The sequence below is a fragment of the Falco peregrinus genome, chromosome 7, assembly GCF_023634155.1.
Source record: "Falco peregrinus isolate bFalPer1 chromosome 7, bFalPer1.pri, whole genome shotgun sequence".
NCBI classification, from domain to species: domain Eukaryota; kingdom Metazoa; phylum Chordata; class Aves; order Falconiformes; family Falconidae; genus Falco; species Falco peregrinus.
In genome coordinates, this window is record NC_073727.1 from 82908189 (window position 1) to 82933761 (window position 25573).

General features: G+C 40.8%; 1 protein-coding gene across 1 annotated transcript in view; it reads left to right on the top strand.

Moving 5' to 3' along the window:
• Positions 1-7504: 7504 nt before the first annotated feature.
• TTK (TTK protein kinase) overlaps positions 7505-25573 on the top strand; it is a 40939-nt gene continuing 22870 nt past the window's right edge. Inside the window, exons 1-6 of the mRNA XM_055809462.1 lie at positions 7505-7601; positions 10918-11095; positions 13400-13544; positions 13813-14035; positions 17246-17352; positions 22092-22232. Of these exons, the coding sequence (XP_055665437.1) occupies positions 13400-13544; positions 13813-14035; positions 17246-17352; positions 22092-22232 (616 nt within the window). The 5' untranslated portion in view covers positions 7505-7601; positions 10918-11095. The remainder of the gene's footprint in view (positions 7602-10917; positions 11096-13399; positions 13545-13812; positions 14036-17245; positions 17353-22091; positions 22233-25573) is intronic.

Below are 25573 nucleotides of genomic sequence, written 5' to 3' on the forward strand. Positions count from 1 at the left end.
CAGCAGGGAAGAAGATCAGCCTGGCTGAACAGAGAGCTTTGTCTGGAACTCAGGGGAAAAAAAAAGGAGTTTATAACCGGGAGAAGGGGCAGCAACTCAGGAGGAGCACAAGGATGTTGTGAAGTTATGCAGGGAGAAAATTAGAAGGGCCCAGCCCAATCCCAGCTAGAACTTAACCTGGCCACTTGTAAAAGACAATAAAAAATGGTTCTATAAATACAGAAGCAACAAAAGGAGGGCTAAGGAGAATCTCCATCCTTTATCGGATGCAGGGGGAAACAAAGCGCCAAAGGAGGAGGAAAGGCTGAGGTTCTTAATGCCTTCTTTGCCTCAGTCTTTAATAGTAAGACCAGTTGTTCTCGGGGTACCCAGCTCCCTGCGCTGGAAGACAGGGATGGGGAGCAGAACGAAGCCCCCATAACCCAAGGGGAAATGGTCAGTGACCTGCTGCTCCACTCGGACACACACAAGTCTATAGGGCCAGGTGGGATCCACCCAAGGGCACTGAGGGAGCTGGCAGAAGTGCTCACCGAGCCACCTTCGATCAGACCAGCAGCCCTGACAAAACAGGGAGGTTCCAGTTGTCTGGAAGTCAGCTAGTGTGACACCCATCTACGAAAAGGGCCAGAAGGAGGATCCAGGGACCTACAGCCCTGTCAGCCTGACCTTGGTGCCAGGTAAGGTTATGGAGCAGAACATCTTGAGTGCCATCACACAGCACATGCAGAACGTCCAGGGGATCAGGCCCAGCCAGCAAGGGTTTATGAAAGGCAGGTCCTGCCTGCCTGACCTGGCCCAATTTCCTTTTATGACAAGGCGACCTGCTTAGTGGATGAGGGAAAGGCTGTGTGCGTTCTCTACTTAGATGTTAGTAAAGGCTTTGAGACCATTTCCCACAGCATTCTGGAGAAACTGGCTGCTCAGGGCTTGGATGGGTGTAGTGTTTGCTGGGTAAAAGTCTGGCTGGATGGCCGAGCCCAAAGAGTGGTGGTGAACGGAGTTACCTCCAGCTGGCGGCTGGTCACAAGCGGTGTTCCCCAGGGCTCAGCACTGGGGCCAGTCCTGTTCAATGTCCTTATCAATGATCTGGATGAGGGGATCGAGTGCACCCTCAGTGAGTTTGCAGATGACAACAAGGGGGGAGTGTTGGTCTGCTTGAGGGCAGGAAGGCTCTGTAGGGGGGTCTGGACAGGCTGGATCAATGGGCCAAGGCCAATTGTATGAGCTGAGCCTTCAACAAGGCTCAGTGCTGGGTCCTGCACTTGGGTCACCACAACCCCACACAGTGCTACCGGCTTGGGGAAGAGCGGCTGGAAAGCTGCCTGGTGGGAAAGGACCTGGGGGTGCTGGTCAACAGCCGGCTGAACATGAGCCATCAGTGTGCCCAGGTGGCCAGGAGGGCAACAGCATCCTGGCTTGTATCAGCAACAGTGTGGCCAGCAGGACCAGGGCAGTGACTGTCCCCCTGTACTGGGCACTGGTGGGGCCCCACCTCGAACCCTGGGTTCAGGTTTGGGCCCCTCACTGCAAGACAGACATTGAGGTGCTGGAGTGTGTCCAGAGAAGGGCAACGGAGCTGGGGAAGGGTCTGGAGCACAAGTCTTATGAGGGATCTGGGGTTGTTAAGTCTGGAGAAAAGGAGGCTTGGGGAGACATTATTCTTCTCTACAGCTACTTGAAAGGAGGTTGTAGGCAGGTGGGTGTTGGCCTTTTCTCCTAAGTAACAAGTGATAGGACAAGAGGAAATGGCTTCAAGTTCACCAAGGAGGTTTAGATTGGATATTAGGAAAAATTTATTCTCCAGAAGGTTTGTCAAGCATTGGAACAGGCTGCCCAGGGAGGTGGTTGAGTCACCATCCCTGGAGGTATTTAAAAGATGTGTAGATGTGGTGCTTAGGGACATGGTTTAATGGTAGACTTGGCAGTTTTAGGTTAACAGTTGGACTCGATGATCTTGAAGGTGTTTTCCAACATAAAACAATTCTATGATTCTGCGACATTCTCAATATATTTCTTGTGGAACTGCTGGCTGGTTTTCTGCCGAATAGTAGAGGTTTATATCCAGATTAAGCAACTCTTGTTTGATAGTTTTTAAATAGTATTTGAGACCAATATTCCTTAAAGAGAAAAGCAGAAAGAGAAGAACAAAGAAATAAGAACAGAAAATGGGAGAACAAAAACCATAGATTTGTATGATGGGTCAGAAGAGTCATCAGAATTTTTTTCTCTAATACCCCAGGAAGAAGATGTTGCGAAGAAATAAATCTGACTGAAATGATCTTTTTAAGATGAAACTCATACTTTCCAAGTGATAAAGAATCACAGAATAGTCAGGGTGGGAAGGGACCTCTGGAGATCATCTAGTACAACCGCCTGCTAAAGCAGGTTCTCCTAGAGCAGGCTGTGTAGAGTCGCGTCCGGGAAGGTTTTGAATGTCTCCAGAGAAGGAGACCCCACAGCCTCTCTGGGCAGCCTCTTCCAGTGCTCTGTGTTCTTGTTTCAGCTGGGAAAGAGTTCATTTTCTTCTTAGTAGCTAGTGCAGCCCTGTGTTGTGGATTTGGTGTGACTGCAATGCTGACAGCACACGGATGGGTTTGGCTGTTGCAGGGTCATGTTTACACTAAGTCAAGGGCTTTTAGTTTCTCAGGCCCTGCCAGAGGGAGGGCTGGAGGGGCACGGGAAATTTGGAGGGGACACAGCCATGATAGATTATCTGATGTAGCCAAAGGGATATTCCATACCATATGATGTCATGCTGAGTCTATAAATTGGGGCAAGAAGAAGGAAGGGCGGGGACATTTGGCATTATGGTGTTTGTCTTCCCAAGTAACTATTATGTGTGATGGTGTCCTGTTTTCTTGGGGATGGCTGAACACCTGCCTGCTGATGGGAAGCAGTGAATGAAATCCTTGTTTTGCTTTGCTTGTTTGTGTGGCTTTTACTTTACCTATCAAATTGTCTTTACCTCAACCCATGAGTTTTCTTGCTTTTACTTTTCTGATCCTTTCCCCCATCCCACTGTGGGGGGAGTGGGTGAATGGCTGTGTGGTGCTTAGTCACTGGCTGGGGTTAAATCACAACCTGTCACCCTCAAAGTTAAGAAGTTTTTCTTCATATTCAGATGGAACTTCTCGTGTTGCAGTTTGTGCCCGTTGCCCCTTGTCCTGTCACTGGGCACCACTGAAAGGAGCCTGGCCCCGTCCTCTGGACACTCGCCCTTAAGGTATTGTGGACATTGACCAGATCCCCTCCCAGTCTTCTCCTCTCCAGGCTACACAGCCCCGGCTCTCTCAGCCTTCCCTCACAAGGGAGATGCTCCAGTCCCCTCACCATCTTCATAGCCCCCCGCTGGGCCCTCTCCAGCAGTTCCCTGTCTCCCTTGAACTGGGGAGCCCAGAACTGGACACAGCACCCCAGGTGTGGCCTCACCAGGGCAAGCAGAGATGGAGGATCATCTCTCTTGAGCTGCTGGTGACGCTGCTCCCAATGCCCCCCAGGATGATCCCATTGCCCTTCTTGGCCACCAGGACACACAGCTGGCTCGTGGGCAGCTTGCTGTCCCCCAGAACCCCCAGGCCCTTCTCCGCAGAGCTGCCTTCCAGCAGGTCACCCCTGGCCTGTGCTGGTGCATGGGGTTGTCCCTCCCCAGGTGCAGGACCTTACACTTGCCTTTGTTGAGCTTCATTAGGTTCCTCTCCTCCCAGCTCTCCAGCCTGTTCAGGTCAAATGCTGATCAATTCTTGAACACCAAGGATGTCTTGTGGATTCACAGAGTTTAAGGTGGTATGGACCACTGGAATATCCCGCTTGATCTCTTAGCACAGTTTAGAAATTTTCATGTAGTAGCTCTACTAATGATCACAATAAGTTATGCTAAACATAACATACTGTACTACAAGCTTTATCTTTAACTGAAGAGCAAGAAAATGTATGCATTTCTTTCCAGAGCTTTTCCCATTTCTCAGCTCTTTTTTGCTGAAATGGGAAAACCTGTCTCTAATTCCTTCTTCTGCATTGGTCCCAGTTTTGATAAATGCATATTCAAATCTGGTATGGCTGGCACCATTGCTGAAGTGATCTCTGAAGTGGCACCATTGCTGAAGTGACATGGTGGTGCCATTCGTGACATTACATAGGTGCTCTTGGTGTTGGCATGAATGTACCCCACAAAAGATGCCCTTTTCAAAATATTCCACTTCAAATACCTTGAAGTCTGGCTGTTCCCCATATAACTCTCCCATAACCACATGTGAGATCCAGCAGATTTTCACAGTGCGCTCCATAGCTTTCATCAGCTTGTTGTAATGTTACAGTCACAATTTCTCATCACGTCGTCTAGATTTCCATGCCCCTTCAGTCAGTTGAACTTCAGGTCAGGACCTAGTCAAGAACCTAATAATTTGCCTGCAGCCTTAACATCATCTTTGTAGCAAGTTTATCGGTAGCCATTTTATATCACCAATAGAATACTCAAAATATGTCTGAGATATCCTTCTGAAATGAACAGCTTGAACACTTCTTGGTGACACTTCCTTTTCGGGATCTGTTGATTAGGCAGTTTCTAAATCAGTGCTTTGTGTGTGTGTGTATCTGTGCATTTTACAGACTTTCAGCAAAAAATGGTATCAGACAGCACAAAGAAGCCCAGGTACAATGGCTATCATTATTTTAGTGATCAAATGTGTCCATTAATATGGAAAGAAAGTTTATTTTCTAAGTCCAGTCACAAAGCATGCATCGGATCTATGAATGAAGAAACACCATGGGACAAGATCCACTGACATAAATAACTATTGTTCTCTATTTCTTTTCATTAAAAACAAACAAAAAAATTACACATTATTCTCAAAAGCAGGCAGTAATGACAAACAAGCAGTATGTCACGGAAACAACACCGATGAAAAGTGGGAATACTAGACATCTGGTGATTATTCTTGCTGATGAAAATCTTAATAGTTTGTTAATTATCTACTTATTTTCAGAACAACTTCACAGTTGCTGAGGTGACTGCCATCTAGAATGTTTGTTTGTTTATTCTCGTAGACATCCGTAGGTTGTTGCAGTTCATCAGCAGTCAGGAACAGTACAGATAAGCTCAGTGAAGTGTCCATGAAATACCCTGCAGAGCTTTCTCCAAATCAGCTATACTGAATGCCTGTCATTAGTTGTAACCAACAAGCTACTACCTCTTTTCTTTTAGATCAATGCTTTGTATCAGAGAAATTAAATCCCAAATACCAAGTCAAGAGGCTGGGTTACTGGCTGTCAAAATTTCAACTAGAAGAGGAAGAATATATACTTTTGCAGAAAACACCATAATGTGGTATAAAGATTTTATCAACATTTGAAAGACCCTTCATGACTCACCTGTACCTTTGCTACATTAAGATTTGCAGTACCATCATTCGAACTGATACAAAATCTTACCATATCATGAGGTGCTTAAAACAATGAAACAGGATTTTCACATGGTTAGCTCATTACAAAAGATGGATCTCTCTCCTTTTGTTTATTATCCAATCTAGTCCTTCTTTTTGTGATACACACATTACTTCCATTATTCAAACTGAAATCACCTTTTGGTGGAGACTTCAACTGATCTACTTAAAATTCCCTACACATCTATGACTCTATAATGAATAAAGTATCCAGCATAAACATTTATAAGCAAACAAATCACGGTTCTACCAACAATCCAAACACCACATGTATTTTATATTTTGTTGAAGAATATTAAATGGGCTCCCCTTTATTTTTTCTATCAGCATTACAGCCTTTTTTTTTTTTTTTGGACCCTCTCCTCTCTCCGATGTTTTTTTCAGAGGTTTACCCTGCCTTTTTTCTCCCAATTTTGGTTTTGCCAGATTCTATATGGCATCCAGATTTCTTATCATAGCTACAGAAGTTAAAGGAAAACTCCTTACAGCATTATTTATTTACTCAGTAGAACGATACAACTTTCTTTTCCTTTGACTGCATCAAAACTCCTGCTAATAAAATAATCTATGACTACATCCCTCAAGTGAAGATAGATGCAGAGCAGATTCATGCAACGCATTTCATTAGATTTGGATTCTGGTCAAACACGAGAGCTCCAACACAACAAAACCATCAAACCCACCAAAAATGTATATATGCAAGGAGGAGTAAGGCAACGTAAGAAAAAAAAAATCATTTCACTTATTTTTAGCTGAAAGCTGAGTTGCTCTATGCTTTGTAGAGAAACACAGGCACCTCCATGGGATCATCCATTACATTCTAAAACAGGTGTTTGGACTGAATTTCTCTCATGAAATGCCTCTTTTCCTTGACTGTTGAGTAAGCTTATATCACTAGATTAGGTAACATACTTAAATACTTGATAAATAAAGACGAGTAAGATAAATTTCAATGAAAGACCAGTGTAGGTATTACATCATTAATACATCATATGTAGTGTTTATGGAAAGCTAATGATGAATATTATCAAATTAATAAGGCATATATACATCTCTCTTTTTTTTGTAGCGTGTTAACAATCTTGAAAATACTGTATCAGAAGAACCATACCGCTATAACAAACACAGTTATTAATGTGTAAAGCCAGAATGTAAACTGAGAGGCTGAACTGTTCTACTTAGTGCATTTGCATTATTATAATGCAACTTCCAAGGGAGAAGCTCAGAGAAAAAGCAGCTTTTAGCGGCCTTAGGCAGACTGCAGATGTGGGACCGGCTTACGAAGAATCCGAGAAAAAGGTAAAGGAAAGACATAATCTTAAGAAGCTGGTGAGGACGCATAGCCCTGCTATTCTCTTACGGCTAAATGAGCTTTCAAAATATAACCGGTTATCGCTTAAAGAAGAAAAGACTTTCAGAAATATTTTAAGTAAGTTCGCATTATCTCGTTTCTGAGCTCTGCACTTTGTAATCAAGAACCGGACCTGGGCAGCTCAGATTTCCCTTTTTCCTCTCCGGCAATCGGGAATAACGACGGGAGCCACGCCAGCGCCCCGGGCGGCGGGGAACCACACGCTGCTTGGGCCGTCCCTGACCAGCGCTTTGGCGGGAGCTTCCCCTCCCCGGTCCGCAAACACCTCCGGGGAAAAGAAGGCTGCGAAAAGCCCGCCGCCGCCGCCGAGGGAAGCGCTGCCCACGCTCCTGCCCAGCCGCACAGCGAGGTACTGTCCCCGCCCCGCAGAAGAGCGCTGCGGCCGGCTCCTGAGGGGAACACCGGGCCGGGCGGAACGCCTCAGCCGCTGGAGCGGGTAACGGCCGCGCCGCCCGCCCTCCGCAGCGCGCCTGCGCACGGGGCTCCCCCACCGCTCCGGGGCAGCGGGACGCGGCGGGAGCCTCGGGGCAACCCACGAGGTGCTGCAGGGAGGGAGGCCGCTGCGGCTGTTGTGAGTAGCGCTACTGCCACAGCTCTCCTCCAATAGCCAGGCGGGCTCCGCTGTTTTCCCTCCTCTGACCAATCAGCGCTCGCTTCCTTCCCCGCGCCGTGAGCCGTTCTGACCAATGGGGGGCGGGCTCTTTAGGGTCCGGTACTATTCAAACTGGGCGCGGCGCGCGCGCTCGGTCGGCTGGAGCCGCGTCCTGGCCCTGAGGCGGCGGCGGAGGCGGGTGAGTGAGTGCGGCGGGTCCGGGCCAGGTTCAGGTAATTGCGGCCGGGCCGAGTGCGGTGGCGCGCCCGCGCCTAGCGTTGGAGCTGCCGAGCGGCGGTGGCGGCGGAGGCCGCGCGGCCCGGGCCGCCTGTGGCGGAGGGGCTCCCCTGGCCCGCCGGGAACGGGAGGCCGGTGCCCCGGCGCTGCGCGGTGGCCTGGGGCGGGGCGCTCGGTGGAGAACGGGGCCTGCGGCTCAGGTGCGCGGCTGCCCCTGCGGGTAGGGAGACCTGGTGTCTCTCCTTATCACTCTCACCGCCTTTTCTTGCTTCTGTCTCTTCACGATTTCTTTGTTTACCTGAATTTTACGAGCTGTTTCGGGAGTGGTGTTTGGTGGTTTTTGTTTTTGTTTTTATTTTTTTCCCTCCTAATTTAAATTTGGTAAATTCTAAATCTAAACGAAAAAAGTTCTGGATAGTACAGCTGGTTGCAGACTTGGCAACACACAGGAAGATGTAGTTGGGTGAGGGTATCATTCAATACGTTGTGTAAGTTGTCTTTAAATAGGCTGAGGAGTAGCGCTTTATAGAAATACATGCAAAGCAGAGCAGTGCTTGATACGAATTCACGCAAATAGTTTTGGGCCCTGGAAGATGCTTGTGGGCAAGGAGAGGGGAAAGGAGAGAGGATGGTTTTGGAATGTGTACCCATTCAGCTCTGGCTAGTGCAAGTGATAAAGCAATAGCTATTCCAGAAATGATGCCCTAAGTTAAAACTAGTCTCAGTTATGTCCCTTGTTACTGCTTGGCTATAACCTTAAGCCTTCAGGACTTAAAATTGTGTCTTAGTGATTTTGTGTGGTGCTCAGTTCTCTGCTGCCTCTGGGTAAACCTTCCCTATAGCTTCAGGTTTGTTTATGCTGCAGTAGCTCACCTGCTTCTCTGCTGTCCAGCTTCATTCTGATTACCTCTATTTTATATTTTTGAACCTTACCCTTTCTTTGTAGTATCTTTTTTTAATTTTTGCTATTTATTTTCATAGTCATGTTGCTATTTTTTATTACGATTCTTTTATTTTTATGTTGTGTGGTTTTGTTTTCCTTTGCAAAAATCCTGGTTTAGGCTTTCAGACTTGTAAACAATACCAAGAAAAGATTATGCATGTGTATAGTTTTTCTTAAAGCTTGGGTAGAGGCTGCAAAAACCTTCAAAAACCGTGTTTTTATGTATTTTGGGAAGTAGTGGCTGGATAAAAAGAGAGACTTACTAGTGGCCACAGTAAGGAACAGGCTGGAAGTTATCAAGTCTGTCTAGTTAGAAAACTAATAATCTTGTAAGCCAGTCTTCTAGTCAGTGTCATACGGTGTATGAAGGAAGCAAAGCTGGAGAGGATTTGGAGGGCTTTGCCACAAAGTCTCGATTCAGACTTTGACTGCTTATGGAAAAGTTTAGCTTGACTCTTTCTAGTAGCCATTTTTAAAATGTCTGAGTAAGCAAAAGTCACAGGATTTCTTTCGTATTCCTACCATTACAATTTGCTCTTTAGGCTTTAACCTAAAAGCTTGTATCTTTTAACAAGGAGGTCTTCTGCTTTTGTGACTTCCCCTGTGTTTTAAAGAAACTCCTCGGCATGAAAATTGGCATCTATTCTTTCAAAGCAGTAATAAAAACTGCTGTAGTATTTATAGAATAGTATTTGGTAACTGGTGAATGACCAGCAATGCCATGTGTTTCTGAAGATGGTTGTGTGTTGCATCTTTCCATTCTTACTTGCCTTGAATGTGGGTGGCAAGATCCTGAGGGCAGGAAGTTTGAAACACTTAAATGCCCACGTAGTAGAACCTAATGTTCAGGAAGGGTGTTTAGTAGTACTGTAGTGTGTTCAAGTTGATTTAACTGCTCTTGGAGCTGGTTCTACTTCCTGTAACTGACAGCATTTTCTATACTACATGCAAACCTGTGCACTTTTGCTTAAATAGTGAGCACTGCAAAAGAATTAACTGAATATATGAACAGAATGATGCAAATACTGTAGAAGGTGGCTAAGGTTAGTTTTTCCCTCTTGCGTGTGATCCTTATGCATAGGAAGGGAAAATGTCAGAACATATGCGTGGGTAAAGCTTCTGATTTAGAGAGAGAGGTGGCATTTTACCTCCTCTACACAGAGTAGAGGACTTCATTCAGCATGTAGTTTGTTAACATTAGTAGATGCTTGGAACAGGCAAACAAATATTTAAGGATAATAGGATAACCGCAGTGGTGTGGAGATATAAGGAAAATACAGGTAAATAGGATAACATTAATTTCTTTTACTAAGCTGATCAAGTCGCTGGGAGGAAAAAAGCCAGGCAAGCTCTTGGGCACTTGCTAAAAATTTTTGCTGCCCTCTACACCTGCTTGGATAGACAGATGCAAAATGTCAGTAGATTCCAGAGGTAGGAAGTGTACCTTTTTGTTCAATAATTAAAAAGTATTTTCATGTTTTTCTCAAAGTTTGCATTTGAGGAAAAACTATCTGGCTCTATTCAGAATTTGAGCCAATAGTGTAAGACAGCAAATCCACTATTTCAAGACTGGATGCTATTGTTTCTCTTTATTATTAATGCTCTTGGGTGTATTACATGTGAAATCCTATGGCTAGCCTGTACTGCCACTTTATCCATTTACAACATAGCTTTCTAGTCTCTGTCCCTTGGCGCTCTATTTAGTGGATCTGTATGAGGGGTTGAAGTTAAACTACTATGCTTTTTTTAGAGGTAGTTCTGTCTGATGTCTGCATACATGTTTTCCCTGTTGTTGGTTCCCTGTCCCTAACTTCCTTTCCTGTATGGATTTCTAAATCTCAGATGTGCTGCCATGTAGCTTTGCAGTTAAAAGCTGAGTTCCTGTTGAGCGCGTATATAATGGCATGTTGCTCTTCTAGCTCTTTGCTGTCTTGTCAGTTTGAACTTCTCTCTTTGAAGTGCATTCATGGCAAATGCTTTCTTTAAAAGTAATCATACAGCAGATTAAGCCAAAATGAGACTGAATACTTGCTTGTGGTTGTACTTTGGCATGAGTAGAAAGATTAGTTGCAAATCATGACAATAAAGTGAGTATGCCCTTAGTGCATTTTTTTTATCTGTAAATGTCGTAATAAGCTGACACACTTGGAAGTGCTTGCCCTCAGTCCAAAAGTAGTCTGAGCATTTTTGTTCTGGTTTTGTTCCTAACTAGACAGTTTTTTTGATTTAATGATAACTGTATTTCTGGGGCGTCATGGAGATTAGTCAAGCTTACAAGGGTATACTGATAGTAATTTACTTTTCAATGTGTAACCATTCTGTTTTTGATACACAGGAACTTCTTCAGGATGGAGAGCTATGTTTCTTGCCTTTGTTGGATTCTTGGGATCATCTGAGATAGCCTGACCCTCCATCCATCTTGCCTTGTAAAAAAGATATATCCATTCTTCCAGGGAGTTTTTCTCCATATAGTACGCGTCAAACCTTGAACAGTTAAGCAGCACACCAGAAATGTAAGCTGGATGCATATTGATGAGAGTTAAGATGAAATTTATGCAGAAAATTACTTTTTTCTTAGTACATTTGGCAAACCATCACTACAGAAAGGATAACAAACCTTTTACATTGGTGATGAAAATATAAATATTGTGTTTAAAATGACAAAATCCATCTGGGAATTGTTAGCAGTTACAGTTGTAATAAGGGATCATGGTATTACTGAACATAAGGTAAACTTTTGATCTCCTTGGTGCTTCAGGTTCTGGAGAAGCTGACTTCATCTGTACTTTGAGGGGATGGGTACAGCTCAAGGACAGATCTTTAAGGATATTCACACCCATAAAGAGGAGATTTGGAGTATCTGAGTTCCTGTAGCCCCTTTTGCTATATTTAGAAAAGGCAAAACTGCAACGTGTACCAACATCTTCCTTACAAAGAGACAAATGTGTGTTTTCCTATAAAGTAAATGCGTATCATTGCTAAACTGGCATGTGAACAGTCTTTGCTACAGTAATCGCCTATGTAACTTTTAGCAACATGATCCCCAAAAGATGGAGCAGTTTACAGAGCCAGTTTCAGGATAGCCTGAATAATAAGCCTGAAAAATAAAATAAAAAATTAGATAAAATAATTGAATGAATTTGCAAAGTGTTGGTCAAATGTAGGCATACAGAGAGGGGTTTGTGTAGCATGCCTCTGAGTAAAAAAACCTGTTCTCTTTTATTAGTAAGCTGCCACCCATGTCAGGCTGTTGTATCCTTTGAAAAAGTGATATGGCTTGTTCTTTGGAAATGTGCATAAAAGTTTGCCTTTCCTGAACACAGACATTATAGAATATATATACATATATGTTAATTATACATAGTTTTGTCTTAATGTTCCTAATATTTTCTTTTGTAAGCCTCAAATTACTCCAGTTATGTGGACATAATTCTTAGTAGTTGATGGAGTACACAGATTTGCTTTAGGGTTCTCCCAACCTGCACATACTTGGTGAAGCTGTGCAGATGTCTTTGGTGTTTCATTTGTGTACTTATCTTCTGATTAGTGTCTTCTGTCTAGCCTGCCCTTCCACCATCAGTTTGTAGTTTCAGTGTTGGGATTGTATTCCTTAATAAAGCAGACGTTCTAGCCAGGAATTAATACAAAAATTGAGTATTATTTATTACAAGTGACGTAATGTAGTAATTTTGTTATGCCTACTGGTTCACCTGTTTTCAGTGGTTTGTCTTTGTGTAATTGCTTAGAATGAATCCTTTCGGATAGGCATCTAGGTGGTAAAATTTTGCAACAGTGGAAGTTAATGAGAACTACGACAAGTAACTATTTCAGAATGTTTGATTTAGAATCTCAGTGGTATAAATAAGTGCACTGCATTTCGTTGAAGTGCTTCAGAGAATGTTAATGGTAAAAATTGAGGCATAGCAAGAACGGACTGGTATTTTTCAGACCACATCTCACTGTCCAATTAAACATGTGTTATGTTAAATAAAAATGCCATGCTGTTAAAGAGGAAGTAGGGCTAAAAGATGGGTTGTAAGTATCTCTTAAGTCCTGATTTCAAGTTATACCCGTGATGGAAAAAACAAATATTGTTCAAATTTGGAAGTTTATACTATAAAGTTTTCTTTCCATATGAAAAGTGTTTATGTTTAAACAAGGTGTGCGTGTAGGTTGACACATCTAAGGTAGTCTAACCTAGCCTTACAGGTGTCATCAAATGAAAGTCTCTCCTTCTTGCCTTTCCTTTCTCTTCTCCATATGGTGACACAGCCGAGAGAGCAGGAAAAACATAATGCAAAAAGGTAAAAGCTCTCCCTTTATGTAGTTTTCTGCTGGGATTTGTCCCTGAGCCAGGTCACCATGAAGTCTTGACAAATGCTTGTTCTGTTGCTGTTTATTCAAGAGAAGTGGCAGGAATTTGTGGCTAGGAGGACTGCCTCTTAGCCATCCTAATCTATGGATTCAGGATGTGATTTAATGCAATAGACATAACTATTCAGGCAGCATATCCCACTTCCATTTTATTAAAACATTGGATATACCTTATTGGAAAGGGCTACTGTGAAGCATGGACTAGTATTTTGGCAGATGAGTTAAGTACGGATTCTTTTTGCTCATCAAAGTTGGCTTCTGCTAAGAAGTTCACTTGTGTAACTATCTTGACAAAGGCTTAATAGAATATTCATGTTATATAGTGTGGTTGAGTCTCAAGCTGCAAAGTATATGTGAGAGGCTTTCTCATGGTAATTCCAGTTCAGGTGAGCTACAACAGGCTTCTTCAGTAACTTAATTGGTTTTTAACCTTGTGTCTGCAGATGGAGGAAGATGACTTAAGTGAAAGGGGGTTGCCACAAATTGCTTCAATCATGAATAGAGTTAGAGACTTGAAAAACAAGTACAGAAATGAAGACAGCATCACAGATGAGCTTAACTGTACTAAAATCTTGGCTGATACAACAGGTATGTGTGTTTGCACAATTGACACCAGAGTAACAACAGTTCTTAACCTAACAAAAGAACCATTAACTGAAAGGATTTAAGTTTAACATTTTACATTTCTTTAATATTAATGACCACAAAATACATTTAATCTCTCCTTGTTTTAGTTAACTGTGTTGCTCTAACTTTTTCTTAAACTACTAGTCATCTTACATGAGATCTTATAAAAAGTTTTTTCTTCTGTTCATGTTTGCTGCAGTTTGAATCTTCTTTGTTGTTTTACTGTTAGATAACTCGGGAACTGTTAATCAGATAATGCTGACAAATAATCCAGAAGATTGGCTGTGTTTTTTGCTTCGGCTGGAGAAAAAGGGTATTCCTCAGATGGACGTTAACCTGCTGAATACACTCATTGGTCGTTACAGTCAAGCAGTGACTGCGTTACCTGCAGAAAAGCATAGTGAAGATGAGAGCTATGCTCGCATCCTTGTGAGATTTGCCGAGTTGAAAGCGTAAGTATAAATTTCAATATAAGAACTTATAATTAAGAATCATGCATTTGAATGATGATAAAAATAGCTTGGATTTTTTTTAGTGGTTTCTGCAACAAATTGTTTTGAGTGTGGATGTTTTCATATAGACTTCTTGAAACTGAGCAGCTTTGGCTAGTCAGCTTATCTGTTGTCTCCACAGTACTTGCATTTTTTGTGTATGGTAATAAACATGATTGTTCAGAGGTATTTGATTTAGAGATGTTAACATGCGGGTTTTTTCTGGCTTCTATGGGGAAACGGCATGAGGCACTTTATTTTCAGCGTTATACTTCAGCTCAAAAGAAGCTGTATGGGTGAGATCTGATATAACTTTGGGTATCTATAATCTGTGTATTACACTTTATGTTGTAAGTTAGGATTAATTTCCCCGTGGACTTCTATAATTGGGCTGTGAGGTAGGTGGTTTGCTACTATCTAATCCATCTAGTCAAACCATGGTGGTCTGTCCTTGGCTAGTCCTTCTCCCTTACTAGGAAAGACTCATCCCAGCTACATTAAATTAGCTGCTGTAGGGTAGGAAGAATGTCTCAGAACATCATTCTATACTTCCATACTGATGAAGTTAGTCTTGATTGTAGTCATTTATTGCTTTATTCAGTCATAATTTGGGACAAAACCAATTTCTTTTTGTAAGGATTTCCTTTATCACTTGAAATAGCATTGTAGCAAATATTGAAAGGCTCTGTTTTAACACTGCAACAATCCATAACTATTATGAGTTGAACATGTGGTCTTCCAGTGAGTATAGCGGGTCTTTTTGTTTCTTGTGTGTCCTCCGGTTCGGCTTTTAGGCAGGTGGCTTGATCTTGCAGGATGATGTTGTCTACTTTTTTGTCTGTAATAGCATTTGCATGGGTCTTGCTGCATCAGTGTAAACTGAAAGTGTAGAATGGAAGTTGTCTGACTACTGTTGAGAAACAAGCAGGAGTGAGCAAGACCTGCCATGAATCCTTAGTACCTTGAAGAGCTAAGGTGTTTCTGTGTAAGTGGAGTAAAGCATAACTTCCAGAAAGAGCTCCTGTCCTTAAAGACGCTGAGAGAAGGTTTTCTTATTTGAAGGTTGGTTGTTTTTCCTCAGAACAGAAGTTGTGCAGCACAGGCTTCCAACTAATACTTTCTAGGTGTCTTTGGGAGAAGGGTGCTCTTCAGTAGGGTTCTGTTTGCTGTTCTCCCAAAAGTTCCACCTAACAGGAAAAGTACAACAGAGCATCACAAACTTCAGAAGCAGTGACAACAGCTTGAGATTTTAGTGTCTGTTGGCATCAATGCTTTTCTTCTGATCTAAGCTGGATTATTCCTTTCTTGGCACTGGACCTGTGTTGTACTGGTATCTTCTCTAGCTGCCATCTGACTATGCCAAAACCTTTTGATGTATTAGGATACTGAGGTTGTTTGAAGAACCCTTGGACGCTCTGAAACAGGCAAACGTGAACAGTCAGCTGCATCTGTGATTATCTGTATATAGCACACTAACCATGCTAGGCCTGCTTTCATGTAATGCTTCTGGCTGTAGCATAGTGCCACCAAGTGTGTGGCACTTGATGCCTGTTGCGAACTTAGGTCTTGTACTGTCAGAGTTGTTGCTGATTTCTACAGGAACTTAAAATTTAATACACTTCTGTAAGGGAATGTAATTCATGTTACAGCTTAATTTTTTGTTACTCTGACTTTGCCTGGAGATGGGTTATTCTTTGTCCTGTCGCTTTGGATGATCATAGCCAAGTTTATTAAACTTACTGGAGTCCAGTAAGATGCCTAAACTATGGTAGAGACTTTTCTCATTCTTAATTCCACATATTTCTACTGGAAATATGTTCCATTTAGCTTTGTGTTGTATTTTTCTGTACTTATGTCTTAAGCCATTGTCAAAGTTTTCACTGTCCCCACTCCTAAGTGCTACCTTTGTTTACCTGTTGAACCAGGGTGGAATTTTGAAAGAAATTTCTTTATTTCTTGATTATGGATTTTGCTGAATAGAAGTGTTAAAATAACTTTTTTAATATTAAGAAGGGGGAAGGGAGACCATTGAAAAGTAATGTTAACTTATTTCATAGTCATAGATTTGGGTGTCTTGTGTCTTGAAGAGTATTTACTTAAGCTGTAGATCCTTTAGAATATTTAAATGTTTGTGTACTTTGTGTAAGTATCTCAGTTCCTAACTTAGCAATCTATGGCTGAATGTAAAACTAGGATTAAAACCTAGTAAAAGAAAAGAAACCCAAATGTGGAGTATCTTATCTGGACTCTGTGGCACGTTTTTGAAGTATACCACGTTTGCCATTACTGATTGTGGCGTGTCTGCAGAAAACACTTAAATCCACCTTGTGCTACCAAATTTAACTGATAAGACTGTGCTGTCTGGGAGTATGGGGAATAACAGAATGAATTCCCTATGTCTTGTAAGAGTCTGTTCCCATAGAACCCTTGATAGAGGTAGCTATTGGATAAATGCTTGTGTCCTAGTTTTCTGTAGGTATGATATTCTAGATGTAGCAACAGAAACAACTTCCTTCAGTTACCTCCGTCTCTTCTAAGGGAATCTGACAATTTGAGTGCAGTTGCAGAAGCTCTTCAATGTAGAAAAGCTCGTGAGTTCTAACAAATCTTAGAGTTTGGTATTGCTTTAATGTAATGGATTGGAAACTTTGTGACCATATTGCTGCAGGTTATAACTAATAGTGTATATAACATTTCTTCTGATTTGACTAATGCAAAACACTTTTCCATGCTTGTTGTTTCTAAAGCAGTCTTTTCCTTGTCCTCGTACCTTGCAATCTCCCTAGTACAGAAGTGGATGCATCCAGAGATTTTACTCTAGATACGTCAGCCTGTACCCTGGGAGGGCTACAGGTGGGTGTTCTGAGGGAAAATGTATACATATTTTGAGGAATAATTTAAGCAGGGACAACGAGTGAGTGCTCCATCTTTCTCGTCAGGTTTCAATACATTCTGTTTTTTGGAAAGGATTAGGTTAATATCTTTCAATTATTTAGCTTTTTAAGACTGCTTATTTGTACTTCACTGATGACTCTAAGAAAGAGGGAAAACTTCAGCTATGGATGGATTGCTTTTCCAGAATTATCTAGTGCCATCACTTAGCACATGGAACTTCATCCTTGTTACTTAGGGTCTTTACTTTGTGTAACTATTGTTATGCTGTCTTTACAGTCTTCAAGATCCAGAGGAGGCACGGGACCAATTTCATCTGGCCAAACTGAACTGCAAGAGATTTGCTTTTGTGCATGTGGCTTTTGCACAGTTTGAGCTATCACAAGGTGTGTAGAAAAACTTGTTTGGTGTTGCTTTTCTGTGTTCTGGGTTTTGTTGGTTTAAACTTCTATTAATGTAGTTTGCAAGGAAATGAGTAGGTTTTAAAGCAGAAAAAGAAAAAGCTAGATTTTTCTTTTTTGATTGAAATTTAACTGGAACATGTGTTCGCTTTTTAATAAAAATATGCGCATAGTTCTTAAGTATTTTTCTTTTTAGAAATAATGTTCAAACAAGGTGAAAATTGGCAGTGATATCTGTTCTTTTTCTAAGCTTAGAACTTGCAGTGGGAGGTGTGAGTAAGGCTTTTGCTTTGAAAAATGGTGCTCAAATTTGAGTGGTAGTTTCCCTCTGTTTTCAGCTTGCTTGTGGAAGAAATTCTTGCTCCTTCCAAACAGCAACTGTAGACTTTGTTTCTTTTTTATTAAACCAAAATACACTGTAAAATTGTAATTTGGTCCAATTAAATTTCCCCCCTGCCACTCAGGTTCTTAAGTAGCTAGCAGTTGGATTTTGATTCTGCTTCTTGTTCCATTGTTGAACATACATGTTAGGAGAGTGGAGATGCTTCATATCTTATGTTATCTCACAAATGCTGTGGACTGACTTCTTTGACAGTCCCATAGATGCCATGTTCCAGTCGAACAGGGGGGCAGTTTGTCATATCCAAAACAGAATGGTAGTCTTTGTCACACGGTGCCACACAGCAGTGTTTTAGGCAAGCCATTCTGATAGGAGAGTGATAATGTCTCTTAAATTCTGGTTTCCTTCTTTAAGGTTCCCTTCTTTATAGTGTTCCTTGGTGTACTGGATCTGGCTTGGGTGGGGTTAATTTTCCTAACCTAACAGCTCATATGATGCTGTGTTTTGGACATGTGAATACAACAGTGTTGGTAACAGTTAAAACACTGGTGTGCTGCTGAACTGTGCTTGCACAAGGTCAATGATTTCTGTTTCTTGCTTGGCTTCTCCTCTGTCCGAAGGCTGGGGGTGGGCAAGAGTTTGGCAGGGGATGCAGCTGGGACATAGGGTATGGAATACCCACCCCTCTGGCTTCATTCAGGTCAGCTGTCCTGGCTGTGTCCCCTCTGTTTCTTGTGCCCTGCTGGCAAGGCCTGAGAAATTGAAAAGTCCTTGTCTTAGGTCAAACATGACCTAGCAACAAGAAAAACATCAGTGTGTTATCAACATTGTTCTCACACCAAATCCAAAACACTGCGCTGTACCAGCTACTAGGAAGAAAATTAGCTGTATCCCAGCTGAAACCAGGACACCCAAATTGACCAAAGGGATGTTCCATGCCATATAGCATCATGATCATCAATAAAAAAAACCTGGAGGAATAGTCTTTCCATAGCAGCAGATGCTTGGAGACTGGCTGGGCATTGGCCTGCTGGTAGGAGGTGATGAATGATTGCCTTGGCATCACTTGTTCTTTTTTCCCTTTTCCCTTCACTTAGTAAACTCCTGAGGTTTTTTCTTGCTTTTCCTTTTCCAGTTCTCCCTCTAGACTATTAAGTTATACTTTAATATATCTAGAGCAATAGGTCTTCAACACTTTGGGCCAGTACTCCAAGTTCATCTGGGTTGACATTGCTTCATTCCTGCTGTGTGTAGGGGAGGGTGGCCTTGGTACATGGTAGCAGGGTTGTGCTGCCTACCCACAGGCTCATATTTTCAGATGTCTTTAGTTTTCTTTCTGTGGTAGATTTGAGCAATCATCTGTCACCCTGTTTATCTCCTCCATTTAACAGCTTTGCTCTATCAGAAAGACTAGCAGATTCCATGAAAGCAGTTTTCTTTGAACCAAGTAGCCTTGGTCTATATATTTTGAAGTTTTTGTGGCTTGTTTTTCTTCATGGATTTTATCAGTACCATGCAAGCTGTTGTATATTGCCTAGTATGAAAAATTCTCCCCAAAATTAACTACAATAAATTGTCTGTTCTACACTGTGGATTCTGAATGCGTCTTACTAGATGTTCCTCTGTTACATCTGTTTATGGACAAAACCACTACCAGTGGGAAATAGGCTTTTGGTCCAGTACTTTTTAAACTATATTAGGATGCCTTTTAGATATTCAAAGTGTCCCATGAAGAAGAGTAATTTTAATAAAATCAGTAAGTAAATAGTAATTTGTCTTAGGCTTTCTGGTTTTTCTTAACTAGTAAGTTTATTTGTAGTGGAGGAGGAAAGGTTGTGGAAATCCCCCTCAGAAATACATGGCATGTGTTTAATTGATGGAAGAAGGATCTGAATAGGACTCCTCCACACAGAGGGGAAGACAAAAAATTGCATATTTGACTTGAAACTCCACGTTTTTGTTTCAGATGAATCTGTTATCTGGTCTTGTTCCAATATGAACTTGTGGTGTAGAACTTATAAACAGTAGTAAAAAGTAGCTGATTTGTTTAGTGAACACTGTATGCTTATTAAAAAAGATAATAAACTAGTAATACTGCAGTAATAAAGATATTGTCAAATTGGTTACACAACAGGTTTTGTTTATGAACTTAAGTGTAGAAAAGGTACCACTGGGTTACCAATGACTAAATTAATCCTTGTATCACAATTACTTATGAGTTTTAATTACCTTGTACCGATGGAATGTGTTTGTACAATAGTTTCTCTTAATTTGATAGCAAATAGTCAACCTAAAAAAATCAATCACAAATAGCTTATTCCTTTGAGATTTGGAAGGTTCATTTTATCTCCAGCATGTGCTCAGATACGTTTTATCCTTGAGCTGGTCTAATTGACGTTTGGTGACGGGTATGGAGCTGTAGTGTCCCTGCTGGGTGCTTCAAAGGGGACTAAACATAGGAGTTTATATTGTTCCTTTAAGAGTGCTGTTCCTGTTTTACTGCGTATGTCCAGCTTAGGTCAGAGGGAAAGGTGGAAGGTAGTGTTTTGCTACTTCCTCATCCCAGTGATTTCAGCAGTGCTTTGGCATGCCTGCCAGTTGCTTCTGGATTAATGCGCGTTTCCCTTTGTGTTAAGAAGAAAAAGTGAATTATACATAGACTTCCCCATTTTGAGCAAAACTGTGAGCTAAAGCTCAAGTCAAAATTCTGAAATTATGGCTGTCAAATTGACTGCTTTCATTATAAATTGATTATTCATGACTTGAAAATAGTGACACAACAAAGGTGCCATTCTGTTTTATCTAAATGCCGAATACAACTTCATTTAAATCAGTCAGATGAGGAGCTGTCTCTTCAAGTTTGGTGTGCCTTGGGTAGTGTACTTGAAGCAAGATTTGCTTGTGAATTGCTCTGAACCCATGACTGTAAATGAAACTACTTTTGGTATATAAAATGTTATGCCTAGGTGGATCATTCGGGCTTTTTGTATGTGATGAAGTGGACTGATTGAAACTCAAAGATAACTGCTGACTTTACTCTTGTGCCTTGGTTCCTTGTCTATTAAGGGGGATGGAGCAGTTAATTTTTCACATAGGTGTTCTGGTATTGTGTTTTTTGTTATTGAGGCACATAATATAGGAGGAATTACTTTCATTTTGAGTAGCAGGTCTTGTTGAAGCAACGTGTGGTTACTAAATATAGCCAGAGGAAGAACACAGGTTAAGGATTCTTAAAGAAATGCTAAGCCTATCTACTTGCTAAGGATTTGAGGGAAGTAGTACTTGATTATATGGTTAAAAAACAAGTCACAACAAATATGCACCATGTGAATTTAAAAGAAATCATATCCAATCTTATTCTGGTGTTTCCTTGCTTCAGTCTCAAACAACATCCAGTTAATATCCTTAAAACAGGTTACTTAAGTGTAAGTTCTTAATATATGCACCCCAATCCCCTCCCCAGTCTGAACTGCAGGCGACATTGACGTCTAACTTCAGTTATCAGTGGAGTTATGAGCGCTGGAGACATCATGGAGCTCTGAAATAATACTATTATATTGTGTAAGAAATACTTAAGTATACATGTATGAGACACATACAAGAAGTGGTTTACATTTTGCTGTTTTGGCACTGAGGAATGAAATCAACAGCTGTAACAAAACATCGTATCCTTTTGCCCCGAAACTCTCTAAACCAAGGAAGAGATTTTGGTTGCAGTGTACTTTCCTTACTTGACTCCTATGTTTAATACCCGTATGTGTACACGCTTATACATTTAAACTGAATGCTTTCAATATATTTTAACAGCCCCCCCCCCCAGTTCTCTTCAGTCTCTGTTTATGGCACTTAGTAATGTGTAAAACTGTAATGAAACTATATCCTTCCTTTTAATTTCTTTTTTTTTAACTGTAGTAATGTTTGATTTAATAGCAGCTGCTTTTAACTTTATTACATATATTAAAGATGTCTTAATACATACAGGATAAAGGTTTGTATCTTGTCAGATTGCAACCGAAGTCCATAAAGGTAGTTGTTCCTTGCTGATACTACAGGAAAAAAAATGGACTCTAGGACTTATGTTGTATTTCCTTGTAGTTCCTATAGCACTAAACAAATACTGAGAACGTAGTGTTGAGTTTTATAAAGCAATTTTTGTGACTCTGTGGTCAACTTCATGTGAAAAATTGACTTTGCATGACTCACTTGTAACTAGCTCAGGCAGTATTCTTAAAGTGGATATCTAAGTGGGGGAAGCCTAATGAGTGATGGCTTCAGAGAAAGATGCAAAGTGAATGTAAGATGGCAAGAATGTGATAACATCTTTAAATGTGTTGCCCCAGTGTAATTGTTTATTTCCTTGATTTTTCTGTTCCTTTCTACTTAGGAAATGTGAAGAAGTGTAAGCAGCTCCTTCAGAAAGCTGTGGAGTGCTCTGCTGTTCCACTAGAAATGCTGGAAACTGCTCTACGAAACTTTAATTTACAAAAAAAGCAGTTGCTTTCAGATGAGAAGGAGAACTTAGCAGGTAACTGCAGTTTCTTAATGTTGGTGGAGTTTATGAATGTTGTAATTCTAGATTGAAAACTATCTAATGTTTGTCCCTTCTACATAAGACCTCATAATCTGCCCTTGTCTAAAACAGACATACCTATATTCTCGATCTTACTCCTTCAGTACTTGGCTCTATCTTCTGTGCAGTGATTGTAGTTTGCAGAAGCCATAAGTTGGTAGATTCTCTAATTCTGCAGAGGGCATTCCTCTGACTGTTGTTAGGTATTTGTAATAGAAACTTACAGCTGAAAGTGTGAAATAAGAGCTATTGGTGGTAGAGAAGAATTAGAACTGAAACAGACTATACAGATAGTTTTACTTTGAGGTCTATCTTGTGGCAGACTGAAGTTCTGGCAATCACCTCAGTGAAGTCAAATCTAGGAAAATTAAGTTTCAACCTTATATTTATTTTACAAATGGATGAAACCCATGTATTTATCAGTACAAAATTGAAGTGCTTGACTGTATCATAAAGCATAACTGATACTTTTGCTGGGTATGTAACTTCAATAAGGGAATGGTTGCCTTATGAAGCTTTCGAGAGAAATTTGGAGTGGGATTGAGCAAAAAAACATGATTAGACTTCAGTATTTAAGTGCATGTAACTAACTCTTCCAAGAGTGGTGCTTAACAGTTCCATATTTTTCCTTTGTATAAGGACAGATTGTGGCAAAATGTCTCACGTACATTTCCTTGGGGATATGTCTTCATGAACGTGGTTTGAGATACGGCTGGCTCCTGTTGAATACCTGTGTGTGAAATGCTAGTTATGTGTGTGGGGGGGAAAAAAACCCCAAACATTTGGCAACACTTACAATATGGCATTAACTTACAGTTAGTATTAGCATTAAGTTTTTTAGTAAACTTTTATTTTTGGGTCTGTTCTGTTTACCGTTAATCAGACATAGACCTCTTTAAGTGCCACACCTGATGTACTGTGCCACAAGAGAATATATTGTGGAATATCCTTCCTGGATTGTGCAATTTCTGCCATGTTATTGGCTTTACTTGCTGCAAAGCTAAGGGAATACCTATGAAATAATACATGGTAAAAGCCTGTCTGCCATTTAGGAAGCAGTGAACTTTGGGGGAGGAATGGGCTTACTTAGTTTTTCATCTGTATGAGCTTGTAACATCAGGTATTTAAATAAGCTAAGTATTAATTCAGCTATTTAGAGAGAAGTTTAAAAGGTAAATAACACTAGACTCTAAAACACAGGGATGTATGTGGCCTAAATCACTGAACTTGGCTTTAAGTGAATTTATATGGTCCTTCTAGAGCAATAGAGAATGTTTTTGTGTATAGGCATTTGTCTTGTTTGTTTCACGTTACTATTTAAAGAGCTGCTTTTGAAAGTTTTATCTGAGAACAGATGTGCTGTTATGTATGAATGCATTCCTTCATAGCTTCAAAAGATTGTTCAGAAAGCTGTTGACAGGAATTAAGCAGTTGTAGTGTAGTAATACAAGCATAAAACCTGTGCCGCAAGTCTAGAAGCCTTTGCTTTAATTCCCTTTTTGCCTGTCTTTCGCATGTCTTTCATTCGTGCACGGCAATCTAATCTATTTAACATACCAGGTGCAATAAAACATGATTAGTTGGGAAAAAGTGATTTAGTATTTAAATGAAGTCATGGAACCATTTTAGAGCAATTTAGTTTGGAAAAGACTGTTAAGATCAGAGTCCAACCATAGTCATGAGAAGTATGAAGCAGATAGGCTGTATCAGACTGTGAGGGAACAGAAGTATTGTAGATCACCAACTGGATGTGAGAATCCAGTGGCAGGCTTGGGCAAAAAAACCCCCACCAAATGTCTCTGTGTATATGGAAAAAAATGTGGGATGTGTGAGGTGGTGATGGTACGGGATTGCTAAAGTGCTAATTCAAAACAATGTTCAGTGTTGGGTAAACAGAAGCTTAGAACTATGTTATACATTAAAGCACTTCTCTATGTAACTGAAGTTAATATTTGGTTTATTGGCATAAGTAGGTTACAAAAAATTAAGGACTAAATAGAGGTAGTACTGCAGTGTTGATCTGTCAGAAGTCTTCAGCGAGCAGAAGCCCAGTTAGAAGGGGGACGTTCAAAGATTCCAAATAAAAATCAAATTAATTTTAATGAACTGATCCAGGATTTTAAAATGTTAAGAGAAATGGTATGTAAAAGTCCTTAAACTGATTTCCTGAGAGGCTGTGGATAGCCATGATTTCTTCTGTTTATTGGTAGAGTAAACAATTTCCTGTACTAATGGAAAACAAGGCCTCTGTGCTGTAGGAGATCATAGTGTATAGTATCTTAGTTCTTGGGTTTTTTAAAATCCATGTTCCTTGGTGTCTGTCTTAAATAGATCTTTTCCACAATACAAAATATGTATCTGAATAATCAGGTATAAATTTAAATTTTAAAAAGGGTTTGTCAGGAAAATAATGTAAGACATTAAGCCTTCATTTAGGGAACATTGTGGAGTAAGATATTTTATTCAGATATACCCTAATCTACCTTTTGTATGTTGTAACACATAAACTCATGTTCATGGGCAGTTACTAAAGTGCTGATGTATTTGCATTAGTGTGTTCTGACTTGCGGTCGCTTATTCATCTCTGGGAAGTGACCTTCACTTCTAGGCAAAAATAGTTTGGATGATGACCATGTTGTTCTGAGCTGATTATTTGGGGTTTTGAGGTTCTAGAATTACTTTTCAAATAAATGTATTTCATATGTACTTTACAGTACACAGAACCAGAGGTCAAATTATATGTGACTAGAAGTTGATGTGTCACTTCAAGGCTAATATGCAACTTGATACAGCTTTTGCCAGATCTTAAATAACTGAGCAAGATTCTCTACTAGGTTAAGATGGGGCTGGTAGATGAGCTGTTGGCTCTTACCTGCTTTGATCTTCTCTGACCTGACAGTAGAGCACAGCTTGTCATGTGACCACTCTCACATTTGCTATCCCAACTAATTGCTTAGAATAATTCCGTTGAGTTTATATGTGCTGTGTTGGCAGCACATTGAGGTAGACTAACCAGCAAAAGGTCTTTGATAACAATTCACCGAGCTAGTAGATTCTTCAGCTGGTTAGTAGAGTTGGCTTTAGAAGGGAGTGTGCCTGTGGCCTGTCGGTTTGGAGGTGATACTGGAGTTTATTTCAGCCTAGGATTTGTCAGCATGAAAGCCATGTTCATAATTGAAAATGGGAAGCTGCTTAGAGTTTTAATGACTAAAGCTGTCTGTATCTAAAGTGCCTCTCTAAGGGGGAAGGAGGATCTGAGGGAGAAAAAGTGTTTAATTGATGACTGGTAATTCTGA